Source organism: Trifolium pratense, linkage group LG4 (assembly GCF_020283565.1).
Source record: "Trifolium pratense cultivar HEN17-A07 linkage group LG4, ARS_RC_1.1, whole genome shotgun sequence".
NCBI lineage: Eukaryota > Viridiplantae > Streptophyta > Magnoliopsida > Fabales > Fabaceae > Trifolium > Trifolium pratense.
In genome coordinates, this window is record NC_060062.1 from 45,047,777 (window position 1) to 45,067,464 (window position 19,688).

General features: G+C 30.7%; 1 protein-coding gene and 1 pseudogene across 2 annotated transcripts; both read right to left on the reverse strand.

The window, feature by feature from the left end:
* Positions 1 to 1,201: 1,201 nt before the first annotated feature.
* Positions 1,202 to 5,278, reverse strand: LOC123924521 (ribose-phosphate pyrophosphokinase 1). 2 transcript variants are annotated; one of them, XM_045977449.1, is made up of 8 exons: positions 4,888 to 5,278; positions 4,628 to 4,801; positions 3,484 to 3,732; positions 3,181 to 3,324; positions 2,921 to 3,088; positions 2,528 to 2,597; positions 1,775 to 1,856; positions 1,202 to 1,489 (listed from the first exon to the last, which is right to left on the reverse strand). In XM_045977449.1, the coding sequence occupies exons 1-8, from the start codon at positions 5,053 to 5,055 to the stop codon at positions 1,309 to 1,311; spliced, it is 1,236 nt and encodes a 411-aa protein (XP_045833405.1). In that variant the 5' UTR covers positions 5,056 to 5,278; the 3' UTR covers positions 1,202 to 1,308. The 2 variants fall into 2 exon arrangements, with proteins under 2 accessions (XP_045833405.1, XP_045833406.1); XM_045977450.1 differs by having other exon boundaries at positions 4,891 to 5,251.
* Positions 5,279 to 7,151: 1,873 nt separating this feature from the next.
* Positions 7,152 to 13,481, reverse strand: LOC123921467 (annotated as a pseudogene).
* Between the last annotated feature and the right edge of the window lie 6,207 nt (positions 13,482 to 19,688).

The window sequence follows — 19,688 nt, forward strand, 5'->3', positions numbered from 1 at the left end:
AGAACCTGCATATCAACAGATGAAATACAATGGTATATGAGGTTAGTAAAAGCACCAGAGAAACCAACATCTTTGAGAGTATCAATGACAAATTCCCAACGAAGGCGGTCATAAGCCTTTTCAAGATCAACTTTCACGGCCATGTATCCCTTGGAGCCTTTTTTTATTCTCATAGTATTTACATGTACCAAGTGACTCGAAATAATTAATAATTAAGTTTGAACTAATACTTGCATTAAATTGATCATCAGAAAATTATATTGTATTTTACTTTGCACAATAAAGTTTATTGTTTTTAAAGAAACAAAACACAAAAATTAAAAAAATGTTTATAGTGTTTATTGGCAGGTTGTCGGATCCGCTCGACCCTCCAAACAATTATTTTATTTTATTTTTATTTTCTTCTAATATATTCACTATATGATTTACAATAATTTTAAAAAAAAAAAATGTTTTTCATTAACGCATTACAGAAAATAACTCTAAAGACCAACAAATCCAACTCATGTAGTAAGATTCTCTTTGAATTTTCAGCCAAATTTATTATATCTTTACCAATATACTCTTTAATTATTTTACCTCTTTACCTATATTTAAAGTAACTAAAAATAGACGAAAGTAATTCATAGAAAAGAGGAGGATTGAATGATAAAAACTGTAGCAAAGTTTCAATTTATAAACTTTTTAGCCAAAAAAATTGCACAGCCTCTCCGATGGCAACCGTCCAAAATTTTGACGACCAACCATGTTTTAATTTTTTAACTATGTTCAAACTCTAGGGTGTGAACCGTATTTTTCAAAATTTGTGTTTTTTCAATGCTCAAACCCTACAATGTGAACAGGGCATTATTGAAATAGACATGCGAGAAGGGAGCGAAAAGAAACACTCTAATTTTTATGTGATATTGAAAGTGGATAATGGATGAAGATATTAGAAATGTCAGAAAAGACTAAATCTTTGACTATATAACCAAAAACATCAAATTTTTGCAAGGGTTTAAATCATACATAAAATGGCGCCAAAAACATTTGTCATGTGGGAGCTACGTCAAATTCGTTGTCCATAAAGAGCCTCTTTAACATAACATGACCAAAACGAACACAAAAAACTAAAGAAAACCAAAAGTGAAAGTAGATAAATTTTAAGAGACCAAAAATACATTTAAAACTTTATTATATATAAAAATAAAGGTCCACTACATGACATTCAAAATTGAAACCAAAATGATATATATGAAAATTGGATATAGGCCTATAATAAACTACATTTATTCATTGACATTAACTGCAAAAGGCAATTTAAATTGTTCACTGAAAAATGCTACTGACAGAACTATCATCATGAATACGCCAAATAGTTTCACCCAACAGGTTCGCTACTGTAAGGATAGTTAACTGAGGGAAATAGTTTTTCTCTGCAACGGGAATGGTATTGGTAATTATCACCTCTTGAAATAAGCCACTGGACAGCCTCTCAATTGCAGGAGGACTGCAAAAATGCAAACATAATAAAACTATTATTAGCGATAAAAGTTAGTTACACATTAGTTACTCTAGTTAACTACAGCTTCATCCATAATGCAGAACATAAGTGCCTAGGTACATATTGTGATCACGGTTAACAATTGAAGTAGTATGTTAGCTAATGGAAATTGAAGAACATGGTAAGTAACAAGTATAACATGCTTCAGATTTAGGAAGCAGATGGTAGAATCCGATACATTGCGAACAAAAGATTGAGAATAAAATTGTATTGAAGAATGGACAGCAATACCTGAAAACACCATGTGTGCAACAAGCATAAACTTCCCTAGCTCCCTCTTCATGCAATAGTGCTGCACCCTTGGCAATGGTTCCTGAGATCCAAAATAACAAACATATTAGTCAAGAAAAAGGGGGGGGGGGGGGGGACACAAACAGCAGACTATCATGGTTTCTGCACAATAACGGGGAAACAACATGCAAGTTTGTTAAGGAAATGAAAGCTGAACCTTCTCAAGCAGCAGCCAAATATATTTTCAGGCAAATGTAAGGGATGGAATCATAGATTGATTGTAAATCTCAATTACTGTCTTAAGATAGTTTTAACTATTTAATAATTAACTTCAGTCTCTACAATTACATCAATCAAATTTTTTGTAAGAATAAATGCTTTTTATACTGATGTGAATACTATAAATAAAAAATAAGGAATACCAAAATAATGCTACAGAAACATTTGGGATCTATTGGAGATATGTTCATAAAAAAAAAATGACAATCTTAAGACATGGCCCGTCATGTAAAATGCTAAACAAAATATATAAGCAGAGCTGCAGCAGAGAACTACAGAGTCTGTAAGTGTGCATGTGTGTCAAGAAAAAGGTCTAGGATGTACATGAATAAAGCTTTAATCAATAAATGAAAGATAAATAATTATTTTTATAATTAGATTTCCCTGACCCGGCAAAAAAACACTAAATACAACAAAACAAAAACGAATGAAAAATCTTTTCAAATGGTAAATTGTGAATTGAAGAAGGCATACCAGCAGTGTCAATCATATCATCCACCATTACAGCAACTTTTCCTTTTACATCACCAATCAGATTCATCACCTGCAAGGGAAACATAAGACAAATATACTTGACGATCCATATAGTTAACTGTTACAGAAATTGTTTCTATAACATTAACTGTAATTAATCCCTGAGGAGAATCAGTACATTGTAATAGTATATCATGTTCAACCATGTGCACATACAAAAATAACAACAAATATAAGGACCCCAGACCCTCAGCAAATAACAATGTAACTTATCGTGATCCCTCTTGAGCTTGAATCCTTATAAGTTATAACCTTGTCAAAATCAAATGTTGTCCTTAAACATTTCGAAAAGATATAGATATGACAAGGATAATGCAGAAATGTTATCCTTACCTCAGCTACATTGTGTCCGTGACGCCTTTTGTCTATAATAGCTAATGGTGCATCAGATAATTTCTTTGCAAAAGCACGTGCTCTTGCAACGCCACCAACATCAGGGGAAACAACAACCAGGTCATTTGAACTTATTGTCTTACTGGCAAGATAATCAAGGATCACAGGCTAGTGGACAATCATACACAGTAGTATTAGAAAACACACTGCGAAGAAACAGATTACAACCATTCAGAGCTAATTCAGAGCTAATAACATACCTGACAATGTACATGATCCACAGGAATATCAAAGTAGCCCATGGACTGCCCTGAATGAAGGTCACAAGCAAGAACACGATCGGCCCCAGCTTTGGTAATAAGGTTTGCAACAAGTTTAGCTGCAATCGATTCACGCCCTTGTGTCTGTTAAGGAAGAACAAAAAAAGATGCTCCAGTAAGTAATTGCTTATAAACAAGACAAGTCACTTCGAAAACAAACAGAATTACACATAAAAAAGTGATAAACCATTAACTAAGAGAATGACGTATACCGTGTATTAGTGTTACATACAAAATACTTGCCTTTCTATCAGCTCTGGCATATCCAAAATATGGAATGACAGCAGTAATATTTTTGGCAGACGCTCTTCGACAAGCATCAATCATGATCTGAAGCTCCATGACATTCTCATTTGCAGGAGGACTAGTCGGCTGTATAAGGTATACATTGCAACCTCTAACACTCTCTTGTAACTGAACATAGATCTCACCATCAGCAAACCGCTTTATGTTAATTTTCCCAAGTTCCAGCCCCATGTACCGCGCAATTTCCTAAGTCAAAGCAACACAAAGTTAAAAAAATAAAAACCAAAAATTTCTCAGCAGAAACCAACCCAACAGAAAAAACGGGTCATGCAAATTTTGTTTCATTACAAGGGGACAAAAATGGTCCATTTTAACACTAAAATTCTGAATTTAAGAAACATGTCTGTTACCTACCTACCATGATGCTTTGTACTTTCAATACAATTCAAAAGACTAAATTATGTTTGTACCTACATCTAGCAAGTAAATATGCATGCATATGATAGACAAAAAAAAAGTCCATCAGGGTGCGTTTGATTCTGGGACGTCATTCGTGCTCTGGAAGAACAAAGGAGGGCTCTCATCCGAGAGCGTGAATTGCTGCTTATCAGGGCGGCCTCCATCGAGATATAGCAAGCAGTGGTTTGGCCAAGGGACAAATGGATAAACTAAAGAAGACCAAATATGGAATGAGATATGGACAGGCTTCTCTTGCCACATCGATGACATGTGTCAAGCATGCACTAAAAAATAAAGGGACTTGACACAACTTCAGTTGCATTGTGTTTGATATCAAAACTGTTCCTAGGACAGGACAAAATGGAGGCCAAGGGACCAGACAAAAACCTAAATTCTTGTCCCATACTAAACCACAGGACAACTTTTTGTCTTCCGCACAAGTTGTCTAAAATACCAAAATAACCTTTTGTCCGCCAAACATTGTACAAAGACAAAATTTGTTATATTTGTCGTGTAGTGTTCTGTCATGTACTTATATTTTGCAAATCAAACATACCTTTAAGTCTCGGCTCAACTAACAATGGTGATATTGCTACGTATGTTGGACTAATACAGTGGTACTTGTCACTTCGTGGAAGACAAACAAATAATAATTAAAATGAAAATGATAAAATGGAAGTACCTGGGAGAGAGTAGGATTAGCGGTACCGGAGAACAATTTGAGCTTGCTAGCGTTTCTACTAACGATTTTGTCAGTAGTTGCAGATTCCATGAACTTAGGCAGCGTTTTATCGTTGATAACGGGAACAATCGGTTTCCCGTTAACCAAATTTGACGGTCCGGTCATATCACATTTCTAACAAAAATACAATAAAAGAATATTATTAATAATAATAATAAAATAAACAATACTAGCCAACAAAAAATAAAGAATATTATTACCACAGAATTATACGCGACGATTCGAGTGCGGGGAAGGTCAACAAAACCTAATGTTCGAGCATTTAGAGCATGAGAGGCGCCGTTCCTGCTGCGAGAAGAAGGATGAAAAGGAATGATGGTTGATGACGACGACGACGTGTGTTGAACTTGAAAGATTGATGAAGCCATATTTGTTTTGTTCAGAGTTACAACAACACGTGTCGCGGTTTAGGGTTTGGTTTGTTCGGTTTGAAGAGAGAGCAGAACAGAGCGATTGTAGTGCTCACTCTGTTGTTGCTTGTGGCGGGTCTGTGAGAGAGAGAGAAATAGAGAATGAGAGATTCGGCTTTTTAATGTGTTGGGCTCACCACTCTGCGACGTCGTTGTAAATAAATAAATAAAAGAGTAACCGTACCTAGTTCTATTCTCTTTAGATTATTTCTAAATTATAGAAAGTAAAAATTCATTTTTGTCCTCCTAATTTTTGGACGGAGAATATTTCCAGATATCGAATAACATTTATTGAGTCAAAAAATAAATAAATTGCATTTATGTTTATGGAATTATTTTCATAAAGTTAAGGAAACTAACGATATTTTTGATAAAAAAATTGAATTAGGAAATATAGAAAAAAATTGTAATAAAATTAAAAAGATACATAAATATGTGAGAATGGATGTATTTGCGAGAATGGATGTGTGTGTATGTTCAGATATATTACCTATAAAATTAAAAAGATACATGAATATGTGAGAAACTGAGAATGGATGTATTTTAATATTTTAGTTTTATTTTATTTTGGAAACTTCCAAATATAAATCCAAAGCTTTATTTTATTATCTCACTACTTTTGTTTTGCTATATTTTTTTTTTGAACAACCTTGGTTTGATGTATGTTATCATGTCATTTTTTTAAGATTTTTTTTTCACCCTACCTATTTTCTAGTTAGATATGAATGTTAGAACAAAAACCCTTTTTTCATAGCATTTAACCACCACCAAGACGTCGTCTTTACCTGATCAAAAGGTCGATCATTAGAAATCTCGACGTTAGTGAACAATCGATTATTTCTTTCCTTTCAAAAACCCAACAACAACACACTACCTACACAATCTGAATTCCTTGCCGAATATCTTTCCAAAAACCAAAAGACCCGCCAAAGTGAGTAGCATGAACATGATACTTAATAGAGTTAGGAAAAACACTTGTAAACTTCTAACCAATTAATCACCCTAGACCAAATAACCGCAAACACACAATACAAAAAAGGAACAAATGAAAACAAGTTTCTTAAGCTCTACAAAGTAAAAAACAATCATCTGCAAATAAGAGAGAAGACACCTCGACAAATTCGCATACCATGAATGTCACCTCTACCAACAACTTAATGTATAGGAAATTTTCTTCTCAATCAAGAGAACAATAAACATAATTCAAACTCCTCTCTTTGTTTTCCCAAACAAGGTAACTCACAAGGTAAAATCAAATGAATTATAGCGACCAATAAAATAAAACAATTGTAGAATTTTAAATTTTGATGTAATTTTAACAAGTCAATCTTGACTAAACATAATTCAAACTCCTCTCTTTGCTTTCTTGTACCTTCAATCTCGAGACTAAATTGATTTGAAACAGAATTTAGTTGTCTTTATTGTTCGTCTATACATAAATTCTGACTAAATAAAAAAACGTGTCTGATGTTTGACCTGTTAGTGACAAATGTTTGAGCAGAACATATTCTCTCTTTTAAAGTCTATCTACAATTCAGATTTTTCTAGTTATGTTGAAGATGGTTGTGAGACCCAAAAATGTATCCTTATCCTTTTGATGTCTGTGCATATAACAATAGTACATAAGAAATTCCCCACCAAGTTAACCATCCAATTCTTTTTGAAATTATAGTGCTTTACTTGGTAATTGATAGCAGCAATGCTCAATTTTTTTATTGTTGTATAGAATTGGAGCCAGTCAAATGTCACCGGTACAATTTTAATTAAAATCACATTGCAGTGACAAAGACAACATGTTAAGAAGTTTCACATTAATTGCGAAATGACCTAAATTTGTGTTTATAAAGTACAGATAAGCGCCATCTTGTAAGTTGGTTTTATAGAATTGAGTTAGGACTAAAACTCACTTCTAAAATAGAAGTTGCGTGAGATTGCCTGAATATGTTCAATCGTAAATATGTACAATGAAATTTGACTGAAATATTAACAATAGAAACATTTTGTGAGTAAGATATCTAAACAATTAGAAATAGGAACATATGCAATTTCACACATAAATCAAAATAACAGATCCACTATTAGCAATGGAAATTACAAAAAATGAAAGAAGGAAGGCTCAGAGAGGCCTTGAAACTATCACTGTCTCTTCAAAAAGTTCAGTTTATACAACCATGGATTTAACTACATAAACTGAAAAATCTTATCTTAGTCAGAATTAAAACTATACTGAATACAGTTACAAGAGACTCATGTTAAAAAGCCCTTCTCTAAATCCAAACCATCACATTTTTCTTCTAGTAGCAGTCGATCATTTCCTTCTCTTATTCATATACTATATAATGTTAATACTTGTTCATATTGCAGATGATTAAACTTTGCAGCTACTAGGCTCATCTTTGTTTTCATATTTGCATTCCATTTGAATATTTTGAAACCACTTTGCACAAGCAATGTAAGCAATCAAATCAATAGAAGTCAAAGCAGCCAATAGGAAGAAAAACCTATCTAAGTGACCACTATTCAAGTTTCCAGGGATCCATCCTGGCATATGATCTTCAGTTGAAATCTTCATAACAATACTAACAATCAAACTACTCACATAGTTACCGAGTGAAATACTCGTCATGCAAAGCGCGCTTCCAAAGCTCTTTAATCCATCCGGTGTTTGAGCATTGAAGAATTCTAATTGTCCTACATACATGAAAACTTCTGAAGCTCCTATAAGTGCATACTGAGGAATTTGCCAGAAGATACTTAGAGAGCTTGTTCCACCTTGTTTTGCATATTTGAGTCTATAGCATTCGACTATTCCAGCTGAAACCATTGCTATTACAGCTATGACAAGACCGATTCCCATTCTTTGAAGTTCGGTGAGTCCCTTCGAGCTTGATTTTTTTAGCTTTCCGACAAGCGGATCGAGTACTCGACGGTAGAAGAAAATGAAGACGGCTACACTGAGGATGTCGAAACTAGACATGCTTGCTGGTGGGATTCTAAAACGGGAAATCGTGGTTTTCATTGCAGCGCCTTGTTCCACGAAAAGTGAAGCCATTTGAGTGAAAACAACTGAGTATATTATTGTGCAGAGCCAGATTGGAAGAAGTCTTAGTATGCATTTTACTTCTTCAACTTGAGTTATAGGGCAAAGATACCATGGATTATTTTGGCCTCCTTTTTGGACCTCTAAATCTCTTGAAGTTATAAAAGCTGCCCTGTCCAAAAACCTGCAATATAGATCATAAATGGAAAATTAATCAAAAGGCACTTTAATTAGATAAACTTCTCTAAATGCACAATTTAACTATTAAGAATTTCCACATCAGTTGCGAGATGACCTGAATGTATGTGCATAAAGTAGAGGTAATTTTCACTTTACAAACCGTTTTTGTAGGGTTGAGTTTGACCCAACTCTCAATTCTAGGGTAACCTTAAAAAGAAAAAATTATTATTATTAATTAAAGTGAGACTCTCTGAGATGATTTGAACTCTGTCTCTTAAGGTTATAAGCTAACACTCTTAACACTAAGTTTGAACACCTTAATTGGAAGTATTGAATTATGTGGTTTATATTGAAATTTAGCTTCTATGACTTACTTGAAACCATGTGTGTGAAGAATCTTTCTGTTGGGATTGTTAGAAGATTCTTTATCATCACTAACATACAAGTCTTCTCCATTTGATGTCATTTGAACTCCTAATTTCCTTGAAGCAGCAACAAGGACTTGACAGAATCTTGAAAGAGGATTGCCACAAGGCTTAAAGTGTCTATATCTTGGTGTGCCAACAAGAAATAGTACAAGGGCCAAAAAGGCAGAACCAGCAGAAGCCCAAAACCCAAGAGCCCATAATCCTTCATCTTCAAAATAGCCCAAAATCGTGTTTGAAAAAAGCGAACCAAGGTTCAAAGCCAGATAAAAGTAGCTAAAAAACGCCACTTTCGAGTAACTTTCCTTTGAATGATCTTCATCAAATTGGTCAGCACCAAATGTTGCAATGTTTGGTTGATACCCTCCATTCCCTAATGCAATTAGATAGATTGATAAATAGAACATTCCCATTTCAAAGCTTGAATGTTTCCCACATTCAAGTTTTCCATTTCCACAACCTTTTGGCCTTAACAAAGCAAGGTATGTTGAAAAGGACAAAGACACTAGACCCTGTTACACATAAAACCATAATATTTAATTTAAATTTAAATTTGTTGATTACTATAAAGTATAAAGAAATTAATGTACTATGTTACTTACAAGTACAAAAATGCCTTGAAAGATGGCACATGTTTTGTATCTTCCCCAATAGGAATCACTAAGGAAAGCACCAACAAGAGAGAAGATGTAAACTGTGCCAGTCCATTTACTGACATTGTTAGCAGCATCAGCATTATTTTGACCCATTACCCTTGTCAAGAAGAGAACTAGGTTCACTCCAACTCCAAAGAATGCTAAGGTTGCAAGACCTTGGTTCACTGGTTCAACATAAACATAAACATAAACATTGTTAGCATTGGTTTTGCATGTAGACATATTTTGTTTTTTGATGAAAAATCACTGAAGTCAACAGCCATACATTCATTTTTCAACCGACTTAAACTCAGGACCTTTTATACCTGAACTCCTTCAACCTTTAACTTAATTCAGTTGAGCTACCCAACCCACCCACTTCCATACATTCATTGATTTTAAAATAGAACTAATCTTCTAATTTATCCATGAACACCTATGAACATTTTTTTCTTCATAAAGTAAAATTAAATTATTTATTTAACTATTAAATTTTTTGAGCAAAAATTAAATTAATTATTAGAAATGGTCTTTTATTTTTATTTTTTTGTTGATAGACGAAATAACAAAGCCATTGAAAACACACACAAAAAGTGGAATGACCGCGGTTCGAATCCCGATCCTGACATCTGACGACATTTCTACCAGTTGAGTTAAAATTTGTAGACATAAATGATATTTTATTAATGAGGCGCACTTGAGCACATGTACATGCACACACGTTGTTATTGTGTACTTTTTCTTTGCACACGCGAAAAGCTAAAGAAATATCCTACTGATGACTAATTTGATATTTTTTTGATTGTGACCTGCCAAATTTCCTTCACCTTTGGTATCTTAGTTCTTGACCTAACTAATAGGACTTATGGGCTTATGTTTTTTTGTTTTAGCCTATAACATCATCTACAATTGGTCGACAGGAAAAAAAAAAGTAATATAGAAAATACTAATATTTTAATTTCATTTTTTGTCATAGGGACAGTTGCTAATATTTTAATTTCATTTTTAAAAAAAAATATTGTGCAGTCAACATCTTAAAAAAAATAATTAGATTTTAGTTTTTTTAATATATAATTTTTTTATTTTAGAACACTTGTTACCAAAAAATATTTCTTGATTTGAAAAGAATCTTTGAAACCATTAAGAATTAGTTCAACAACAATTTTCATGTCAAATTTCATAAGAATTCAACAAAAAATTGACATAGTGATTTTGAAAGACAAAGGCTTTATACCCTGAAGTTCAACTAAGAGATAAATCAAGTGTCTCTCAAAAACACTCAATCAAAATATGAATTTGAATTACAGTGAACTATTCTTCTTCATATTGTAACTCAATATCCACTTGAATTAATCGGTTGGTTGGTCTTTATTATTTGAACTTGGGATTATAATTTCAGAAAGCATGAAGTATTTTTAGAATTAAGTACAATAAGTCGACTTAGTTTTAATTAAAATTAAAAATAAAATAATAGCCTTATTTTTTTGGTCAAGAATAATAGCCTTATTTTAATTAAGAAAATGAGTGGCTTATAACATTATCGTAATCTTTTCTTCTTCTTCTTCTTCTTTTTTAAAAATAAAGATAAAGTAAATAGTGACAAAATTTGGAAATATTGTCGTATCTAAAAAGCTAGTATTACTAATGTGCTAATTATAGGCTGTCCTCAACTCAATTATAGTGCACTAAATTTAGAATTTCACTCTTCCTTCATGTAGTGTACAAAATCCATATGGTTATCATGCTTATGCATGTATGCATCATGACACGTGGCAACAACCCACGTCATAAAAAATCCTATTTTCACTTACGTGTCGGCCACGAATTATTCATCTCCAAAATTGCATGCTAATTTTCAATTTTTCACACATTCAATAAATAAACTCCCTTTTTTTCTTATTGTCCCCCCCTATCTTTTTATCAAGATTCAGAATCAGAATATGTATCACATTATTTTGTTCTCTCTATAAACAAAACGGTCGTATAAGAATCAGCCACCAAATTGCTCCTAAAATCATAAAAGTTATAATGAAAAATAAAATAAAAAGAAGTTTAGCTCATTGTGAAATGTGAAGTGAATGAAGCACATGATGATGATGCTTACAATGTTAAAGTTGTCGTTTTCTTAAAATTTTCAAGGATGTAAAAAGTGATGATAAGATGAACAAGAGATCATGTTGTTGTTATATGGACAAAAAGTTCTAAAGTTAGTAATACTAACTCTTTTCGTAGTGTGATAAGCTATCATAGTCTATATTAACCACCGATTCATTATTTTTCATATTATTCAATAATAGCTGGACAAGGTTCATGAAACTTCTACGGCTCTTTATTTTGCCACGACTCTTTTTTTATTCCTATCATCATCAACTATACGTAGACGTATCACTCGACTACTCTCACTCAAAATACATCTCCAAATATAACTACATTTTGTGTTACTTTTTTTGGATAAAAAGTTAACATTTTGTGTTAGTTTAAAATAACATATTATGATCACGGTTAAGTATCGTTATCCAAATATTTAACTAGTTGAAGTTGATGTATATCAACTAGCTAGATAACTTATCGGATGAGTTATGAGTTAAAAGACATAGAAATGAATTTAAGAAATAGGCCCTTTGAATTTAGAGTTAGTGTGCATAATTTATTTTTAATTTGTGTTAACTTTATTGTTAATAAATATTGATCGCTGTGAACATAGTTCAGTTAGTATTTGAACGTAAGATTCTTTACTTATTTGTTTCAAAGAGTACTAGTAAATTTTAGCTACTAAATTACTTAATAAAAAATACAAGACTTATTAAACATTTTTGTATGATATTTTATAAAAACAGCAACAAAAAAAATGCAAATAAATTTTGTTTTCTAAAAACTCTATAATAAAGATTAGTTTTAGGAATCTCATATTTTTTTATTAACAATTTAATTATTAACATATATAATCATTAAAATAGTGCATATGCCAAAGTTGACCTCTTACACTATAGTTGAGACCCAATTTAAAACCTTAATCCACATCATGCAAAATACAGTTTTATTGCTACACAGGGACACACATAAGATGATGCTGTCATAAATTAAGGGCCACATATATGATTTAATAATAGTGCAATAACATGTAACAAAAAAACCAAGAAAAAATTAGTGCAACGAAAAATTACGAGTTTAATATAGATACACTAACGGTATAAAATAGTTTTATATGATCCTTTAATAAAATATTATCAATTTGACATATGATACTAAGAAAGTGAAATGAAACAGAGTAATCTGACAGAAAACATGATTATCATTGGTTGACAGTATAAAATTATTTTAACTCGATACTTTTTTTACTCTATTTGTGTGTATATATATGTTTGGAACTTACATAGTATAATGGTTCCAGCGAACCATCTCCCAGATTTGGCTCTGATTGCATGACGACCATGCCAATCAACACTTCCATCAAGAGTTAACTCTTCTGTTTCTTCTTTGAATTTCCCCTGTAAATAAATAGTTTTCATTACACACAACAAAATGACACTATTTTAGTACTTACTATAATTTAATTATTGTAAGATATCCATAATTTAATAATAATTCTATTGAGTGGAGTACTTAATAATCCTAAAGGGCATGCTAAAAACTGAATATTTATTTGCCAGTGATCATGAACAGAGTAAAACAGAGTTTTGCTTTGATGAGGTCCAATAGGATAGGACATAAATTTAGTAATGTTGGAACATTATATTTTATCATAACAACAAAAGTTTAAGATAAAAATATACTCTGAACGGAAACAAGCAAATGTATGAGTTTATTGAAGGGACATGGCAAGAACCAATAAGGTTGTATATTTAAGGTTACCTCTTTGCAAACCTCTAAGCAAGCCATTGGTGATGATGTGAAAGACAAAAAGGATGAAGAAAAAGTGAGAGAGAAGTAGTGAAGCAGAGGAAGAAGGTTGTTGATTTGGATGAAAGCCGAAGACAAGGAGATTTAATGATGAAACAGAGTGTGTGGAAGTATTCAGTATAAATAGAGGAACAAAGAATGCTATGAACGGTCTAGATTTGTTAATGCCAATGTGGGGACATCCAACGTGTCATACTCCTCCATGGCTACCTGACAAATATATATGACTACAAATAACAAACTCTTAATCCTCTCAAAATAAAAAGGAAAATAATACACTCTTAAGTATAGAAAAATGTATTTAGGGGTCCCGTGAGCTTAACTCAGTTGGTAGGAACAACATTTTATATGCAGGAGTCGGGATTCGAATTCCGAACACTCCACTTATTCACCTTAAAAAAAGGTGAAATTTCTAACCACTAGGCTACCTGACAAAAAAAAATGCATTTACGGGAATGACACATTTTTATTAGTCAAAATTAAAAATGTTAGCCATTTTTTAGTTGATAGACAAGATGATAAAATCATTGAAAACTCGCATATTCAAAGTGAAATGACCAGGGTTCGAACTCTGATCATGACGTCTGATACTAGCCATTTCAGTAGGATTTATGGACAATGTTAACCTATTTTAGATAATGAGTATAAGACTTATCTATAATTTTCAAATTATGCAGTGTTGATCTTTCTCTCCAATTTCTGGGTTCAAATGATAATGTGAGTATTTTAAATGACATGAGACACAATATGATAATATGTAATTATTTATGTGGATTAATTATTTATATTTTATTAATTAAATAATAAAAATATTTTTAAGGAGTTTTCTTAAATCTATAGATGTTGATCATTTTATATCATCATATATCAAATCATAATTTTTAAATAAAAAATTTGATGGAAGAGACCAAAATTGAGAAATTTTAAAATAGAATTCAATTTTATAAATGCGTTAAAAATAAGGGAACAAAAACTGTAATTAAAATTTAGGGTAATTATTGTGTATAAAATTTTGATGATGAAATCCACTAAGTTTAAATATCTTTAGAGCCGGTCACAAAATAACTATTAATATCACTTTAATTAGCGTAATTATGTGTGTATAAAAGTGTTCAATATAAATACTTATGTATATAGTATTTTTATAACAAAAAATAAAATGAAACTGTTTTTATATATGCCGTAAATTATTTTCTTAAGTTATTCTAGGGAACTGAAATAAATAAGCTAAAACTTATATGAGTATCTCCAAACTCCAATGCTAAAAACTAAGTTCTATTTGGAATGACTTATGAAAACAACTTCTTATATTGAAAGTCTATAATGTTCATAAGTTATTTTTATCTTTACTATATTTTTTTTTACAATATTTTTACTATATTTTATAAGTTATTTAAGATAGCTTAGACATTATACAAAAACAATTTAACTTTAATTTATATTTTGCTAGTCATTGCGTTGAAGGCCATGATTCATTTTGTCATCAATGGCAAGGCCGAATCTCTCATCGTTTCATTGATGATCGTGGCTCCACGACGGAATCCTATATATATATATATATATATATTCCTTTATGCAAAGGGCTCATGTATCTTATCTTTTTCTACCTCTTACTTTACACTTATTCTTGGAAATTATAGTGTCTTGCATATACCATCTCAAATAATCAAACGAATGTGATATTTCACAACCTCTTGATTAAGTAAGATCCAATTTATTTGGCAATGAAAAGTTTAACAAAATCAAAATTAATTTTGTAGTTGGTCTATCTATTCAATTTGAACTTTTAGTTAGATTTATGTTCAAAGTCATTATTTTATTTTATTTTTGACTTAGACAAAGTGATAAATATAACTAAAATTTACAATTTTGGTTTGAATTCGAATAAAGTTGTTCAACTAATAATATTAATACTTGTCAGTTAAGCTGAGATATGTGGACTAAAAGACAAATATTATTTAACAATAATAACTTTTAATTAAAAAAAATAAGCACATAGTAGTAATATTATAGGATCACTTTGAAATAATACATATCCAATGAAAGCTATCGTTAACAGCAAAGAATTTTCTTTTGGACTTAAATATACGGCAGGTCAATGTCTTTTATAGTACCCACATAAAATTTTCGATCTATTAATTTTCCTAGCTACTAGTAGTATATTTCATTTTCGTTTTAAGCTTCAAATTAATATATACGTGTGTTTCTTTTCTTTTTTTTTTTGTACAATACGTGTATTTTTCTTTTATTCTAACAAATATTAATTTTTGTGGTTGTTCAACAGTGCATTCATTTAAAAAATTTGTAAATACATTTAGGGTCCGTTTGGTGCACAGGATAAGAGACAAGATATGATAACTGTATCATATCCTGCCGCAATCCAGTGTTTAGTGATACAGCAGGATATGATAAGTTAATTCTGAAGCTTATCTTATCCTGTCTCTCTAGTTATAATTCTTATCCTGCATTTGAGCTGGGTTACCAGCAGGATAGGATAAGAAAAAAAAAATTACTGATTTATTTTATAAAATATATTTTAAAATACATAAAATAAAATTAATAAAATATAAATAATAAAATAATTAATTTTTAAATATATATGTGATTTTCTCACAGGGGTAATTTTGTAATTTATATATTCTAAAAAATCAAAATTTTATTAAAATTACAATATTTTAAAGTAAAATAATTATTAAAAAATTGACAAATAGAGATATTAATTTAAATTTTATAAAAAATTAAATATAATTATTTTGCAATAGTAGTTTTATTATTTACGTATGAGATATATAATATATTTATTTGGTTTATCTAACATGTATATATTATTGACTTATTTATTTGATCATGATTCATATAAAAAATTAAACTTGATTATTTTCTCATGATTTTTATTTGAAATTATATAAAGTTATTTGATTACTTATTTATATTTTTTATTTATAAAATTCAAAGTATTACAAAATAATTTTTAAAAAATAACAATTGTTTTACAAGAGTAATTTTGTCATTTGAATATGTTATATATCTTATCGTATTATTATAAGCAAGTATGTATTAAAAACAAAATATAATAGTTATCATGTTGGTTATCTTGTGTGTACCAAACACAGGATATGATAACTGAGTATAACTGTTATCCTGCTGTTATCATATCCTATCCTTATCCTGTTTTATATCATATCCTGTCACTATGCTATCCTGCGCACCAAACGGACCCTTACTGATTAGTAGTATCAGTTTTCGTAAACAAATAATTAAATATTCAATAATTATGTTTTAATAATTTTTGAACGTGTCCTAATTCTTGATGTTGACGTCCTAGACACAACTGAGTTGGTAGAATTTCCAAATTCTACTTATTAGTTTTGGGCAAGTACTTGATGATGAAATTGAAGATGGTGTATAATTGATGTATTGAAGACTTTTCTCTCACATTTTCAAGTCATGGCTAATGACATTACATTAATTCTGATGTAAAAAGGGATTATGAATGCACGCCACTTAAATTTGAAGTTCAAAATTATCACTTGAGATTAAATAGAGAAAGTGTAATGTTAGATCCTAGAGTCTTGAGTCTTGACTAGTATTTACATGGATATTGATTCTTGTCTCATGATTTTGTATTTTTCTTCTTTTATTTTTATTAACAATATTATTTTTACTCACAAGGGTTGAGTTTCAATTATAAGTGCTTAAGTTTCAAATCGACTATAAATATATAAGAAGAATGTTTGATTAGAGTCGTATTTTGACTTGGTGCGGGAGTGGTTCTCGATATTGGATCTACTATGAGATATGTTGGAACTCACTTGAGGGGAGATTGCTGGTTTCAAGTGTAAATAGCCTCACATGGGAATGAATAATGTTGGATTTATAAGAGATTGAGGTGACTCATATCACTAGCCGTGATATTTCTCTCTTTTATGATCTAAAATTTGCTCGTTGTTTTTCCCGATGCTCTTCCGTACTCCAAAAACAACAAATAAGTTGGTATATATACAATATTACAATATTGCGTTAGGAAGGAAATGACATATGTGCGTATGTTTTTTTAATATGAATGTTTATTTTGAAATGACTATGATTCCGTAAGTTGAGATAAACTATAATTAAGAATTTAAGATAAGAAGACTCTTAGAAACACATGTTTTAACATTTATTTACTCTCTTAATAATAAAATTTATGAGAAATTGACACTAAAATATGAGACCCCTAAAAATTTTACCTAATAAAAAAGTGAACGTTGAAAATATGTTTCGCAACATTCCTCCAAATTTAGTACATTGTGTGCGCCCCTTGAATATTGCTTCTATTTTGGTGAATAAGATAAGAGTCCCATGGATGAGTTTAGTAATATAAAAGTGTGTGATACAATTGTAACACTTCTGGCATTTCCTTCCCTAGCTTGAGGAAAACCATGCGTATGAATTGTGAATATGATCATTGGATTTTTCTATACCTCCTCAAGTTGGGGAGACAAATATATAAGATAGGATAATCTTTGAAGGAAACTTTTCGATTACGTAATTAATTAATAATGATTTTAACTGTATATAAAACTCTATCTGAATATAGAATGAATATATTTAACAAAAGTACTGTTGAAATAATTACTTGCTTCAAAAACTATATATTCCGGTCAATCACCTAAATTACTAGTGTTTGAAAGGTAATGTGTACCAACAAAACATGTTCGAGAAATAAATACTTATGAAAGAGGGTAGTTTTGCATTTTATTTCACTCACGTGGCGAGTATCACAAAATATTGCAACGTGCATATTCGTTTTTTTTTTTATTTGTTAAATAGATTAGTAGATAGAAACTCAACTTTTTGTATACGTGAGATTAACTCAGTTGATATGTACTATCATATTTCATATATATCAGGGTTGGGATTCAAACCCTAGACCAATATTTTAAAACTCGGGCCAGTGATTGATCCGGTCAAGACATTGAGTCACTGGTTCACTGGTCAGACCAGTGGGTCACTAGTCAGACCGCACCCGACTTATATAAAAAATTTAAATATATTAACTTGAATTTCATAACAATAAAATTTAATCAAAAAAATTTCCTTCAAACTTTTTTAATAAAATTTCATATATTTAAAAGAAAAAACACAAAAGCTTTTCATTTCATCATTATTTATATTTTGATTCACATATCTAACCATATAATATTATAATTTAGTCAATAAAAGTATTATTATCCGTTTGTTACAGATTAAAAAAATAGTGATTTTGATGTAAAATAATTTAGAGATTAGTTTTCAGAGATTTTTAGAAAAGTTGAATTTACTTTGTGTTTGTTTATTATAATAAAAATCACTTTTTTTAAATAAAATAATATTTAGTTTGTCTGGATACAACTTATTAAAGTGATTTTTTTAATTACAAATAACTTTCTTATTTTAACATTTCTTTTCTCTCTCCTCTAAAAAAAATCTATTATTTTATAAGCTACTCTTAGTAGCTTATCATTTTTAGCTATTTTCTGATTATTTTTAGCTTCTGATTATTTTAAAAATCTATAACAAACAGATGCAAAACAATTAAAAGTGATTATTTTTATAAAAAAAATGATTTTTTTTCTAAAATAAGTTATAACAAACGTGGATATCATAATTTTTAATTAGAACAACATAATTTATAAGTCAAAAAATAATAATACATAATTTAATATATTATATTAAAATAAAACAATGAATATATATTAAATTAAAAATATTAAGGAAAAAAAATATCACTGTATTTATTAATACATGCCATAATGTTTTATAACTAATATAGTAGTATAGTTGTATTAAATATATTTCAGTTATTTAGAATATCACATAAATGCGAGTGACCTAGTTGTAGTAGTGATGCTGCTGTAACCAAGTGACCTGGGTTCAACTCCCACATGCAACATATTTAGATTTTTTTTTGAAATAATTGATTTCCTCTTCAAACCAGTCTGGTTCACGCGTGCGGGTTAGCCCGGTTCAACCACCGACCCGGCCAGGTCACAACGGTTTTCGGCGGTTTTAAAGCAGAACCGGTTCTGCATGCTAATCGAGTCGGCCCCCCACCGGTTCTCGGTCCGACCGGCCGGTCCAGTCCGATTTTTAAAACGATGTCACAGACACTCCATTTATTTACATTAAAGAGCATTTGTTAACATTTTAAATTTTATTTCTTTTACATTTATTAATATTAATACCACTTTATAATTGATTAAAAAAAAAGGCTAAATTGCAGTTTTAGTCCCCCACGTTTTCTAATTGTGCGATTTTGGTTCCCCTAGTTTCAAACGAGCAATTTTGGTCCCCCATGTTTCATAATTGTGCGATTTTGGTCCCCCTAGTTTCAAACGAGCGATTTTAGTCCCCCACATTTGCCCCCTTTTGCATTTTTTGGTCTCCGTT